Source organism: Mus pahari, chromosome 4 (assembly GCF_900095145.1).
Source record: "Mus pahari chromosome 4, PAHARI_EIJ_v1.1, whole genome shotgun sequence".
Taxonomy (NCBI): Eukaryota; Metazoa; Chordata; class Mammalia; order Rodentia; family Muridae; genus Mus; species Mus pahari.
Window position 1 is genome coordinate 10,152,619 of NC_034593.1, and position 13,084 is coordinate 10,165,702.

At 39.0% G+C, this 13,084-nt stretch overlaps 1 protein-coding gene across 1 annotated transcript in view; it reads left to right on the plus strand.

Annotated features, from left to right (window-relative positions):
- Nucleotides 1-50: 50 nt before the first annotated feature.
- E2f5 (E2F transcription factor 5) overlaps nucleotides 51-13,084 on the plus strand; it is a 14,223-nt gene continuing 1,189 nt past the window's right edge. The window contains exons 1-5 of the mRNA XM_021196124.2: nucleotides 51-243; nucleotides 8,734-8,777; nucleotides 10,386-10,450; nucleotides 11,368-11,635; nucleotides 12,839-12,883. Coding sequence (XP_021051783.1) covers nucleotides 71-243; nucleotides 8,734-8,777; nucleotides 10,386-10,450; nucleotides 11,368-11,635; nucleotides 12,839-12,883 — 595 coding nt within the window. The 5' untranslated portion in view covers nucleotides 51-70. The remainder of the gene's footprint in view (nucleotides 244-8,733; nucleotides 8,778-10,385; nucleotides 10,451-11,367; nucleotides 11,636-12,838; nucleotides 12,884-13,084) is intronic.

Consider the following 13,084-nt stretch of genomic DNA (forward strand, 5'->3'; position numbering starts at 1 on the left):
CTATAGGTCAGTTTTATTACTATAAAAAATGATATTAAATAGGAGTTTTATCCTGTGAGTATTTATNCTCATGCTTTTAAGGGGTGTAGGTGCTGGCTGTAATACTAAAGAAGTTATAGATAGATTAAGGTGTCTTAAAGCTGAAATTGAAGATCTAGAATTGAAGGAAAGAGAACTTGACCAGCAGAAGTTGTGGCTACAGCAAAGCATCAAAAATGTGATGGAAGACTCCATTAATAACAGATATCCTTCTGAGTAAGTTATATATGTAAGATGCATAATGTATATATACAGTGCTTCTTTAGTCTCAGGTGGGTTATCTGCTTATGCAGTTAAGTTTTACAATGAATATCGCATTTTATAATTTTCTAATAACTTAGACTAGTATTCTTTTATTTTACAATGAGAAGAGGTTTAATTTAATTTTATTTTTTTTAGATTAGATTGAAATTTTGTTTTTTCTATTTAATCTTTTTTTTTTTTTTTTCCACGCTACAAATTTTATCCCCCTCCTGGTCCGCCCTCTTGACTGTCCTACCCCATACCTCATCCCAACCACCTGTTTCCATTAGGGTGTCCCCAGTCCCCACTCCCCAAATCCCCACCCCACCAGAACTCTAAACTCCCTAGGACCTCCTGTCTTGTTAGGGTTAGGTAAATCTTCTCTGACTGAACCCAGACCTGGCAGTCCTCTGCTGTATATATGTTGGGGGCATCATATCAGTTGGTGTATGCTGCCTGGTTGATGGTCCAGTGTCTGAGAAACCTATGTATTACAGGTTAATTGAGACTGCTGGACCTCCTACAGGGTTGCCCTCTTACTCAGCTTTTCCCTAGTTCAACCACAGGGTCAGCAGCTTCTGTCCATTGGTTCAGTATAAATATCTGCATCTGACTCTTTGAGCTGCTTGTAGGGTCTTTCAGAGGGCAATCATGATAGGTCCCTTTCTGTGAGTGCTCCATAGCCTCAGTAATAGTGTCAAGTCTTGGAGCCTCCCCTTGAGCTGGATCCCACCTTGGGCCTGTTGCTGGACCTTCTTTTCCTCAGGCTCTTCTCCATGTTTGTCCCTGTAGTTCTTTCAGGCGGGAACAGTTATAGGTCAGATTTTGACTGTGGGATGGCAAACCTGTCCCTCACTTGATGCCCTGTCTTTCTGCTGGAGGTGGCCTCTACAAATTCCCTCTCCCACTGTAGGGCATTTCATCTAAGGTCCTTCCTTCCCTTTGAGTCCTGAAAGTCTCTCACCTCCCAGGTCTCTGGAGAGTTCCCCCACCTCCTACCTCCCAAGGTTGCCTGTTTCTATTCGTCCTACTGACCCTCAGAGTTTCAGTCCTTTTCCTCCACCCAATACCCCAACTCCTCTCCCATCTCCTTTCCCACCCAGATCCTTCCCTCTCTCCTCCCTTATGATTGCTTTCCTCTCCCTCCCAAGTGGGACTGAGGCATCCTCACTTGGGTCCTTTAGCTTGTTGACCTTTTTGAGTTCTGTGGATTGTATCTTGGGTGTTTTGTACTTTGTGTGTGTGGGGGTGTCATATCCATTTACCAGGGAGTACATAACCATTCATGTCCTTTTAGGTATGAGTTACCTCACTCAGGATGCTATTTTCTAGTTCCATCCATTTGCATGCAAAATTCAGGATGTCCTTGTTCTTAAAAGCTGAATAGTATTCCATTGTGTAAATGAACCATATTTTCTGTATCTAGTCTTCCTTTGTGGGACATCTTGGTTGTTTCCAGCTTCTGGCTATCACAAACAAGGCCACTGTGAACAAAGTGGTGGGGCATCTTTTGGGTATATTCCCAAAAGTGGTATATGGCTGGGTTTTCAGATAGATTTATTTCCAATTTTCTGAGGTTTCTGATTTCCAGGGTGTTTGTACCAGTTTGCAATCCCACCAGCAATGGAAGAATCTCCCTCTTTCTCTACATCTTTGCCAACATGTTCTGTCACCTGAGGTTTTGATCTTAGACATTATGGTTGGTGTAAGGTGGGAGAATCTCAGAGTCATTTTGTTTTGCATTTCTCTGATCACTATGGACTTTAAACATTTCTTTAGGTGCTTCTCAGCCATTTGAGACTCCTCTGTTGTGAATTCTCTGTTTAGTTCTATACCCCACTTTTTGATTGGGTTGTTTTATTTTTTTGGGTGGTTAGTTTCTTGAGTTCTTTGTATATTTTGGATATTAGGATATGTAGGGTTAGTGAATATTATTCCCCAATCTGTAGGTTGCCAATTTGTCCTGTTGACTATTTCCTTTGGCTTAAGCTTTCCAGTTTGATGAGGTCCCATTTATCAATTTTTTTTTTTTTTTTTTTCAAGACAGGGTTTCTCTGTGTAGCCCTGGCTGTCCTGGAACTCACTCTGTAGACCAGGCTGGCCTTGAACTCAGAAATCCGCCTGCCTCTGCCTCCCAAGTGCTAGGATTAAAAGCGAGCGCCACCACTGACTTGAAGTTATTGTTATACAGATCTTTTACTTGTTTGTTAGAGTTACCCCAAGATATTTTATATTATTTGTAGCTATTGTGAAGGGAATTGTTTTCCTAATTTTTCTCAGCCTGTATCATTTGTATAAAGGATGGCTACTGATTTGAGTTAAGTTAATATCTGGCCGCTTTGCTTAAGTTTTTTATCAGCTGGAGAAGTTCTCTGGTAGAGGTTTTGTGGTTGCTGATATATACTATCATATCATCTACAAGTATTTCTTCTTTGCCAATTTCTATCTCCTTGATCTCTTTTTGTTCTTATTGTCCTAGCTAGTACTTCGAGTAATATATTGGATAGGGGTGAGTGTGATTTTAGTGTGATTGCTTCATGTATCTCCGTTTAATTTGATATTGGCTGTTGGTTTGCAGTAAATTGCTTTTATTATATTTAAGTATGGGCCTTGAATTCCTGATCTCTCCAATACTTTTAACATAAAGGGGTGTTACATTTTGTCAAATGCTTTTTCTACATCTAAGGAGATGGTCATGCAATTTTTTTTTATTTCAGTTTGTTTATATAGTGGATTACATTAATGGATTTTCATATGTTGAACCAACCTTGTATCCCTGGGATGAAGCCTATTTGATTGTGGTGAATGATGGTTTTGATGTGTTCTTGGATTCGGTTTGCAAGAATTTTATTGAGTACTTTTATATCACTATTCATAAGTGAAATTGGTCTGAAGCTCTCTTTTTTGGTTGCATCCTTGTGTGGTTTAGATATCAAAGTAATTGTGGCTTCATAGAATGAATTACGTAGTGTTACTTCTGTTTCTATTTTATGGAATAGTTTGAGGTATTAGGTCTTCACCAAAGGTCTGGTAGAATTCTGCACTAAATCCCTCTGACCTTGGGCGTCTTTCGGTTGGGAGGTTTTTAATGACCTCTTCTATTTCCTTGTGTGATATGGGCCTGTTTAGATAGTTTACTTGCTCTTGATTTAACTTTGGTATGTAGTATCTATCTTGAAAACTACCCATTTCATCTAGATTTTCCAATATTGCTGAGTACAGGTTTTCGTGTAGGATCTGATGGGTGAGTTTTTGTTTTGTTTTGTTTTGTTTTGTTTTTTAAATTTCCTCCATTTATGTTATGTCTTCCATTTCATTTCTGATTTTGTTAATTTGGATACTGCCTCTGGGCCCTTTAGTTAGTTTGGCTAGGGGTTTATCTATTTTGTTGATTCAAAGAACCAGCTTCTGGTTTTGTTGATCTTTGTTCTCTTTGTTTCTATTTGGTTGATTTCCTTCCTGAGTTTGACTCTTTCCTGAGGTCTACTCCTCTTGGGAGTGTTTGCTTCTTTTTGTTCTACAGCTCTCAGGTTTGCTGGTAAGTTGTTAGTGTAAGATCTTTCCAGTTTCTTTACCAGGGCACTTAGTGCTATACATTTTTCTCTTAGCACTGCTTTCATTGTATCCCATAAGTTTGGGTATGTTATGTCAAGATTTTCATTGAATTCAGGAAGTCTTTAATTTCTTTCTTTATTTCTTTCCTGGTCAAGTTATCATTGAGTAGAGAGTTGTTCAGTTTCTACTTGTATGTGGTCTTTCTGTTGTTTTTGCTGTTATTGAAGACTAGCCTTTGACCATGGTGATCTAATAGGATGCATGGAATTATTTCAATCTTATTACCTTGGTTGAGGGTTGTTTTGTGATGAATTATATGGTTGATTTTGGAGAAGGTTACATGGGGTGCTGAGAAGGTGGTGTATTGTTTTGTTTTAGGATAGAATGTTCTATAGATATCTGTTAAATCCATTTGGTTCATAACCTCTATTAGTTTCACTGTGTCTCTGTTTAGTTTCTGTTTTAATGACCTGTCCATTAGTGAGAGTGGGGTGTTGAAGTCTCCCACTATTATTGTGTGAGGTGCAATGTGTGCTTTGAGCTTTAGTAAAGTTTTTTGTTTGTTTGTTTGTTTTGTTTTAAATGAATGTGAATGCCCTTGCATTTGGGGCGTAGATGTTCAGATTGAGAGCTCATCTTGGTAGATATTTCCTTTGACTAGTATAAAAGTGTCCTTCCTTGTCTTTTTTGATAACATTTGGTTGACAGTCTATTTTATTGGATATTAGAATGGCAACTCCAGCTTGTTTCTTCTGATAATTTGCTTGGAAGAACATTTTCCAGCCTGTTACTCTGAGATAGTGTGTATCTTTGTTACGGAGGTGTGTTTCTTGTATGCAGCAAAATGCTGGATCCTGTTTGCATATCCAGTCTGTTAGCTTATGTCTTTTTATAGGTGAGTTGAGTCCATTAATATTGAGAGAGATTAAAGACAGATGACTATTAATTCCTGTTATGTTTGTTTTTGTAGGTGGCATGTGCATGTGGTTCTATCCTTTTGGCTTTGTTGTGAGATGATTGATATCTTGTCTTTTCTTTGGTGTTGGAGTTTTCCTTCCAGACTCCTCTGTAGGGCTTGATTGGTAGATAGATACTGTTTGAAATTGATTTAGTCTTCGAATATTTTGGTTTCTCCATCTATGATGAGAGTTTTGCTGGGTATAGTAGCCTGGGCTGGCATTTATGTTCTCTTAGAGTCTGCATGACCTCTGACCAGGCTTTTCTGGCTTTCAATGTCTGTCGAGAAGTCAGATATAATTCTGATAGGTCTAACTTTATATGTTACTTGGCCCTTTTCCCTTGCAACTCTTAATATTCTTTCTTTGCTCTGTGCACTAGTGTTTTATTATGTGACTAGAGGATTTTCTTTTCTGGTCCCATTTATTTGATGTTCTATAGGATTCTTGGACTTTTATGGCATTATCTTTCTTTAGGTTGGAGAAGTTTTCTTCTATGGTTTGGTTGAAGACATTTTCAGGTCCTTTGAGCTGAAATCATTGTTCTCCTCTATCCCAGTTATTCTTAGGTTTGGGCTTTTCATTGTGTCCTGAACTTCCTGGATGCTGTGGGTTAGGGGTTTTTTATGTTTTGAATTTTCTTTGCCAATTGTGTCGATTTCTTCTACCATATCTTCTACACCTGAGATTCTCTCTTCCTTCTCTTGTATTCTGTTGGTAATACTTACATCTGTGATTCCTGACCTCTTTCCTAGGTTTTCCATTTCCAGGTTTGCCTCCATTTGTGTTTTCTTTATTGTTTCTACTTCCACTTTTAGGTCTTAGACCGATTTATTCAATTCCTTCACCTGTTTGATTGTGTTTTCCTGTATTTCTGTTGTGCCCAGTTTGTAAAAACCCCAGAGAGACCACCAGGAATCTCAACGCCAATGTAAGCATGTGAGGGTCTTTATTCAAGCTTGAGCTTGGGACACCAACCCTCCTCCTGATGAGAGTTTATAAAAGAGAAAAACACAAGCAGGGGTTTCCAACCCTTGGCATTACATGAGAGGGTAAAGGAATGTTGGCCTTTAAGCTAATTGGTTTACAGCACCCGGTTAAACCATAAGGAGGGAGCATACACCAAAAAGGAGCACCTTGACCTGGAAAGACTTACGTTTTCTTAGCCCACTCTGTTGTCATCAGCCAGCTCCAGCTGCTATGTTTCTGTTTTGAAACTGCTAGGGACATTTCGTGATTTTTCTCAGACGTCAAGGGAGGGGGCCATGCCTCTCCAAGGACAAGTTAACTTAAAATGGAGAAAGAAGAAATTGGAGTTTTATTCTTCTACCTCAGTCCCTTCATTTTTTTAAGGGATTTGTTTCCTCTTTAAGGGCTTTTACCTATTTAGCTGTGTTTTCCTGTATTTCTCTAAATGAGTTTTTTATATCCTCCTTAAAGGACTCTATTATCTTCATGAGATAGGATTTTAGGTCAGCTTCCTGATTTTCAGATGTGTTGGTATATTCAGGGCTTGCTGTGGTGGGAGAACTGGGTTCTGATACTGCCCACATATATTGGCTTTCCTTGCTTATGGTCTTGCACTTGCCTCTCACCATCTGATTATCCCTGGTATTTGCTCTTCTGGGTGACTCTGTCTGGAGTCTGCCTCTTTTGTCCCTAGGTTGCTTCAGGTTTCCTGGTAGGCCTGTGGCCCTAGCTCTAGCAGACCTCCTGTGAGGCCTTCAAACTGTTGGGTCTTCAGAGGAACTGTGAAGCTATTCTCCAGTGGGGCCTATGGACTGTGGTTTGTTTCCCTTTGTGCAGCAGATCTCCTGGGGTGCTTCAGTCTGTGGAGTCTACAGGGGAGCAGACTAGCTAACAGCCTGCCCCAGCAGCAAGGATCGGCCAGAAGGGGAGTGGAATGGAGCAGACAGGGGTTTTGGGGGGTGATGGGTCCTGAGTCCACTGGGCTCCCAGTGGCAGCTGTGGGACTTAGGCATGGTCTTTACCAGATGCCCTGAGTGCAGCACATCTCCTGAGATGCCTCATAGACTAGTATTCTTTTTTTTTTTTTTTTAATTATTATTTTCTTTATTTACATTTCAAATGCTATCCCGGAAGTTCCCTATACCCCCCCCCCGGCCCCTGCTCCCCTACCCACCCACTCCCATTACTTGGCCCAGGCCTTCCCTTGTGATGGGTCATATAAAGTTTGCGAGACCAAGGGGCCTCTATTCCCAGTGATGGCCCATCTTCTGCTACATATGCAGCTAGAGACACAAGCTTAGGGGGTACTGGTTAGTTCATATTGTTGTTCCACCTACAGGGTTGCATCCCCCTTCAGCTCCTTGGGTACTTTCTCTAGCTCCTCCGTTGGGGAACCTGTGTTCCATCTAATAGCTGGCTGTGAGCATTCACTTGGGTGTTTGCCAGGCACTCTTGCCTCACAAGAGGCCGCAATATCAGGGTCCCTTCAGCAGAATCTTGCTGGCATGAGCATTAGTATCTAGGTTTGGTGGCTGATGATGGGATGGACTAGTATTCTTAACATACTATCATTTTAAGTTGTATGTATTAACAAATTTGTGTTGTAATGAGGCAAGAAAGATACTTACTTTCAGTGTACCAACAGACAAAATGCAGTATTGTGGCTTAGCACAGAGCTCTATGAATATTATTGTTATTGTAAAGTTCCTTAAATAATTATGTTCGGTTCTAAGGCAGTAAGAACTGAGCAATTTTCAGTTTTGAAAAATTGAGTTTAAAGGAATCTCATAAATATATAGTCTATGCAGCTTCTGCTTAATGTTATCCCAAGAATGGTTATTGTGATGTGGTCAATGTGTTCTTTACACATCATCATCTTTCCTTAGAGACCTTGGAGATTTCTTTTGTGTGCTTGTTTACTTGTATTTTTTGTTTGTTTTGTTGAGTTTTTGAGACAGTTTCTCTGTGTAACCCTGGCTATCCTGGAAGTTACTATGTAGACAAGGCTGGACTTGAACTTCTGCCTCTGCCTCCCAAATGCTGGATTAAAGGCATGTGCCACCATCCCTTGTAATTTCTTGGAAATTTTGCAGTTTACCTTTATTCACCTCACAGAAATATTTGAGTAAGGCATACAAAGCACTCCTTCTTTTGTCTTGTTATTTGTGTGGGGGCCAGAGCTCCATATTCATGTTAGACCAGTGGGGATTTTCAAGCTGTGTTCCGTGGAACCCAAAATTCAGAAATCATTGAAGTGATCTAGAATTTGTTTCCCTGTTTTGTAACTTTATAAGATTTTTGACCATACCCAAGTCACTATGATTTAGCCAATTCTTAGAAACGGCAAGGGCTCATCCAGGAGATTTATACTAGTAGACTATTCAGTCCTAAACCATATGAACTTCCACCTGACCACACATCCAAGATGCAATAATCCTATGCCTTCCTCATCCCAGGGACAGGCAACCTGGGATCCAATATAGTAAAGACTTAGTCAAAAGTAACCACTTCTGAAATGTTTCTCTTTCTCCACCTTGCTTTTAATATGAAGACCCTAACAACAGCTCTGGACTAATGCTTTCTCCTGACTTCTAATCACACCATTCTGTTTTCCCATGTGAACCTGTTACTCTTTTGTCTCTAGGAGCTATGAGCCTCTTTCTGTAGCCATTTAATTCTAATAAAAGATGGGTAGTTATCCAAGAAAATTGAGCCTGCTCTCTGCCAGTATTGATGCTCTTTCCCATCCATTCTGTGTACACACACCGTGCGTGTGTGTGTGTGTGTGTGTGTACCCATCATACCCCAGAAGTCCTCAGAAGTCATGAACCAGAATCACTACTTAAGAAGTTGTATTTTGTTTGCGTGACCATGTTTGTGTGACTTGATTCACTGGATTTCGATTTGGCATTTAGGTATAGTAAAATGTATAGACTTTGATATAAATGTTCCTTAACTCTTATGACAGTACATTTTCTTATGTAACTCACGAAGACATCTGCAATTGCTTTCATGGTAAGCACTGTCAACCTGTTTTTATATCTTTTTATTCTTTCTTATTTTTGGTTTTTGGAGACAAAGTTTTTCTGTGTAGACAAGGCTGGCCTCTAGTTCAGAGATTTGCTTCCTAGAATTAAAGGCATGGGCCACTACCACCTGCTATATTTTTTGAACAACTTGTAGATTCTGATAATTCCCCATACACTCAGCCTGTTGGCATTTTCAAGAGTTGGGAATATTTTTTGCCTTTGCAGCAGTGTGTTGCTCGGTTGCTTCTGTTTCTCTTTTCATGGCAGTAACCTCTTTCACAGCTTTTATTTCATGTGTGGGAGGGCAGGGCAACCAAGGGACAAGGAACTTAAATCAGCAGGATTAGCAGCCTTTTGAAGGTCAGTCAATAACAAGACTTAAGCTGAATCTAGGGAATGAAACATAAGTATTGTCATGAAACTGTACAGTAAGTAGTAATCACAGGTGAAACCTGGTGAGCAAAGTTAGCTGAATCTGTTTTATAATCTTATTCCTAATCCTGCTCCATCTTCTGTGTCCCATGTTTACTGCTTGAAATGACAGTGTGATGCATTCACTAAAGTGAAGGACATTACATCCAAAATTGTGAAATAAAACTATGCTTGTTTATATTATGCATGTTTCAAAAGATAGCATGTGTATTGCCCACCCAATTGGCCAAGTTATCATTTCATATACAAACTGAATTTCAATGAAAAGACTGTTGGTAGTACAAATGCCCTTGTCCTATTTTACCAGCACAGTTTTTATGCATTTTAATGAAGTTTGAGGAAAGCTTTATTAATCTGAAATTACATAAAAGCTCTGTAGTATATGGCTTCAAAATAAGTTTATTTGAGGATACCATACCTATCATACCTAGTCTTTAGTGTCCTTTTGTTTAAATGGTTTAACTGCTGTAAGAGACAGTATTTATGAGACTAAAAGGGTGTATAGTCTCAGAATATACAGAACACTAAGTAAAACAATAAGGATCAGAACATTTCAGTGAGAATAGCAGCTAATTCTGAGAATGTGAGTCTTTATGAGCTGATGTGTCTTCACTTTATGTGCAGGGTATTGTTATGGCCTTCATTTTATTGAATCTTACATCATCGGGCCTAGGTTTCTGATTGTTTTTTTAAGACAGGGTCTCAGGTTGGCCTCAAACTCTTTGTGTAGCCAAGGATGAGCTTCTGGTCCATCCTACCTCTTCTTTGCACTGGAATTGCAGGCATGTGCCATGACTGACCCATGACCATGAACCATGACTTACCTGGTGTTCCGGATAGAACCCAACCCAAGACTTTTAGTAGGCTGGCACTCTACCAAATGAGATGAGCCTGTATTTGTATTTCTGGGTTTGTTTTTTTTTTTTAGATAAATTCTCAAGTAGCCCATGGTGGCCTAGAACTCACTGTTTAGCAAAGGTTGTGCTGGGATTCTTAGTTCTCTTGTCCTTACCTCCCAATGCTGAGATTAAAAACTATGCACCACCTAACTTGGTATCCTGGGACTAAACCTACACTTCTGGTTTCAGATCTCCCATCCTTACAGCATTGCTGATGATCTACAGCATTCCTACAGTTGTTAAGTATTTATTTATTTTGCCAGGTGATACACTGTTGGCCATTCAGGCACCTTCTGGTACACAGCTGGAAGTACCTATTCCAGAAATGGTATGTAGCATAGCTGTTATACAAGTGAAGAAAAAAAACAAAAAAAACAAAAACAAACAAACAAAAAAAAAAAACTACTGTCTTAAGAGAGACAAGTGTGTCTTTAAGCCAAACAAGAACTTTTGGAATTTGAACATTTTTCGAGTTATTGCTATTAAGATACATATCTAAAAACATTGAAATCTAAATTTGAACATCTACAATACCTTTGGTAAAAATGGCTGAATGAAATCTGAACTTGTCTTCTCCCCTAATCTTTAAGTATTTAGGAATTTACATTATTTGTTAAAGCCTCAAGAAGCAAATTACCTTTTTGAAAAAATTTTTCTTACCTATGTAGGAAATCAACTCAGTTGTCTTTTGGTTGGTGGGTGGAAAGGTTTTGGTTTGTGAAATTTGTAAATTCAAACAGGATGTTGAGATTACCAGTCGTGGTAGTTTACTTCAGAGATTGGAGTTCGTGCATGTGGAGGAGTTATAGAACATTACCGAGCACCACCAGGTAACATCACAGACAGTGAAATGGATGGCAGGGTACCCGTGTTGTAATTATCCCAGCATGTGAGAGACTGAAGTTTGAAGCCAACCTGGACAACGTAAAAGGCTATCAAGGAATGATGAAGGGGTGGGGTGCAGGAAAGAAATAGAAGTGGAAAGGATGGGACAGGTTAATTGTGTAGAATTCTACAACTACTTCTTTGATAATTACCATTTGAGCAAAATTTACCATTTAGGCACAAGTTAGGATTCCTGTTCTACTAAAGTCAGTTTTTTAGTTTTCCATGTGTTGCAACCAAGTGACTTTGTTCTGTGACTTTAGGTGTTAGATCCTAATGACCTTCCTAGTCTTTGCTTGAATCTTTCAAGATAGCTTGGTTTTATTAATACTGACTTGTTTATACCCAATAACTTCAAAGGGACAGAATGGACAAAAGAAATACCAGATAAATCTGAAGAGTCACTCGGGACCTATCCATGTGCTACTTATAAATAAAGAGTCCAGTTCATCCAAGCCAGTGGTTTTTCCTGTCCCCCCACCTGATGACCTCACACAGCCTTCCTCCCAGTCCTCAACTTCAGTGACTCCACAGAAATCCACCATGGCTGCTCAAAACCTGCCTGAGCAGCATGTTTCTGAAAGAAGCCAGACTTTCCAGCAGACACCAGCTGCAGAAATATCTTCAGGTTGGTAGAGGCTTTGGTGTAAAAACTTCACATGAAAACATGAATACTATATGAAACAGCTCAGAGAACTATTCTGAATTTGTCATATCTGAGGCAAAATAACCTTACTCTATAGTCTATGTGCCTGTTACTAGGATAGATATTAGGAAGATTTTATGGCATATCATTTCTATATTGCTAGACATATGCATGTGTATATATGTACATGATGTGCATGCATGTATGTATAGATATATACATTACAGAAATATTGCTACAATGTTTAGAACTTCTGTGTCTGAGCAAACACAAATGTCACTGCAGATGTTAAAAGCTTATTATATATAACTCTGAGATTTCACAATGAATAATGAAGCTAGGAAGATTTCACTTTACTGATCTTTGACAGAGACTTTGTGTTGGCTATGTATGTCTTGCTTCTTTTTATAAGCATTTTCACACTATAGCTGAAGAGCTGTAAAAGAGAAAGTATAGTCTTTAAGAAAGTACTAATTAATTTCAATTTAATTGGAATATATAAGGCAAACAAACTATGTATGCTTTAGATTAAACCCAGTTGGGCTTCCACCAAAAATTTTAGAAGAACAATAGCAAACTTAGAGAAATGAGTATTTTCTGTGTATCATTCAGTATAAAGGTCTTAGGGCCACATTAGACATTCTGAGTATCAGATGAAAATGCTAAAACCAGTTAAGATTTGTAGACGGGAAAGTAGAAGTTAGAGCTGTGCAGTGACGAACGAGCATGGAGTTGGGGGACTTGGAAACTGTAGTTTTAGAAGTCATAAGGCAGCCTTTCAGGAGCTTCAGACAGACAACTAAACATTTGCAGTTAGACAGTGGAGAGAACATTAATGCGAGGATAGGGTGCTACTAAGGGGGATAGGAAAAAGAAGTAAGCAGATATGAGAAATACTGTTTAGGCAAAGTAAGCTTTGATGTGTAAGATACAGAGATAAAATGAACAGGAGAAATCAAGTGTTGTTGAGTGAGTAGAATTATATCACACTTGTGACACAAACTTTTAGAAGAATAGGAACACTTTGCCTCTCAGTCTTCAGTTTGGTGCCAAGAAAGTAGTAGGTACTCATGAGATTATTCTTTCCACATTCTAGTACTTTTACCTTTATTCTATCCTCAAACTAGCAATGTGACTATCAGTATTGAAATTTAATTGCCCCTATTACATTTATGTTTCCAACAGGGTCTATGAGTGGAGACATCATTGATGAACTGATGTCTTCTGATGGTAAGTTGAAAAGTGTTACTACTGGATATACATTATTAGAGTTTAAATGCCATGTGACTCAATATTAAAGTGTAGAATCTTTTAGAATTTTTATTTACTTGCATTTTAAGAGAAAGAACCCAGCCGGGCTTTTAAGAGAAAGAACCCATGGTGGCGCATGCCTTTAATCCCAGCACTTGGGAGGCAGAGGCAGGTGGATTT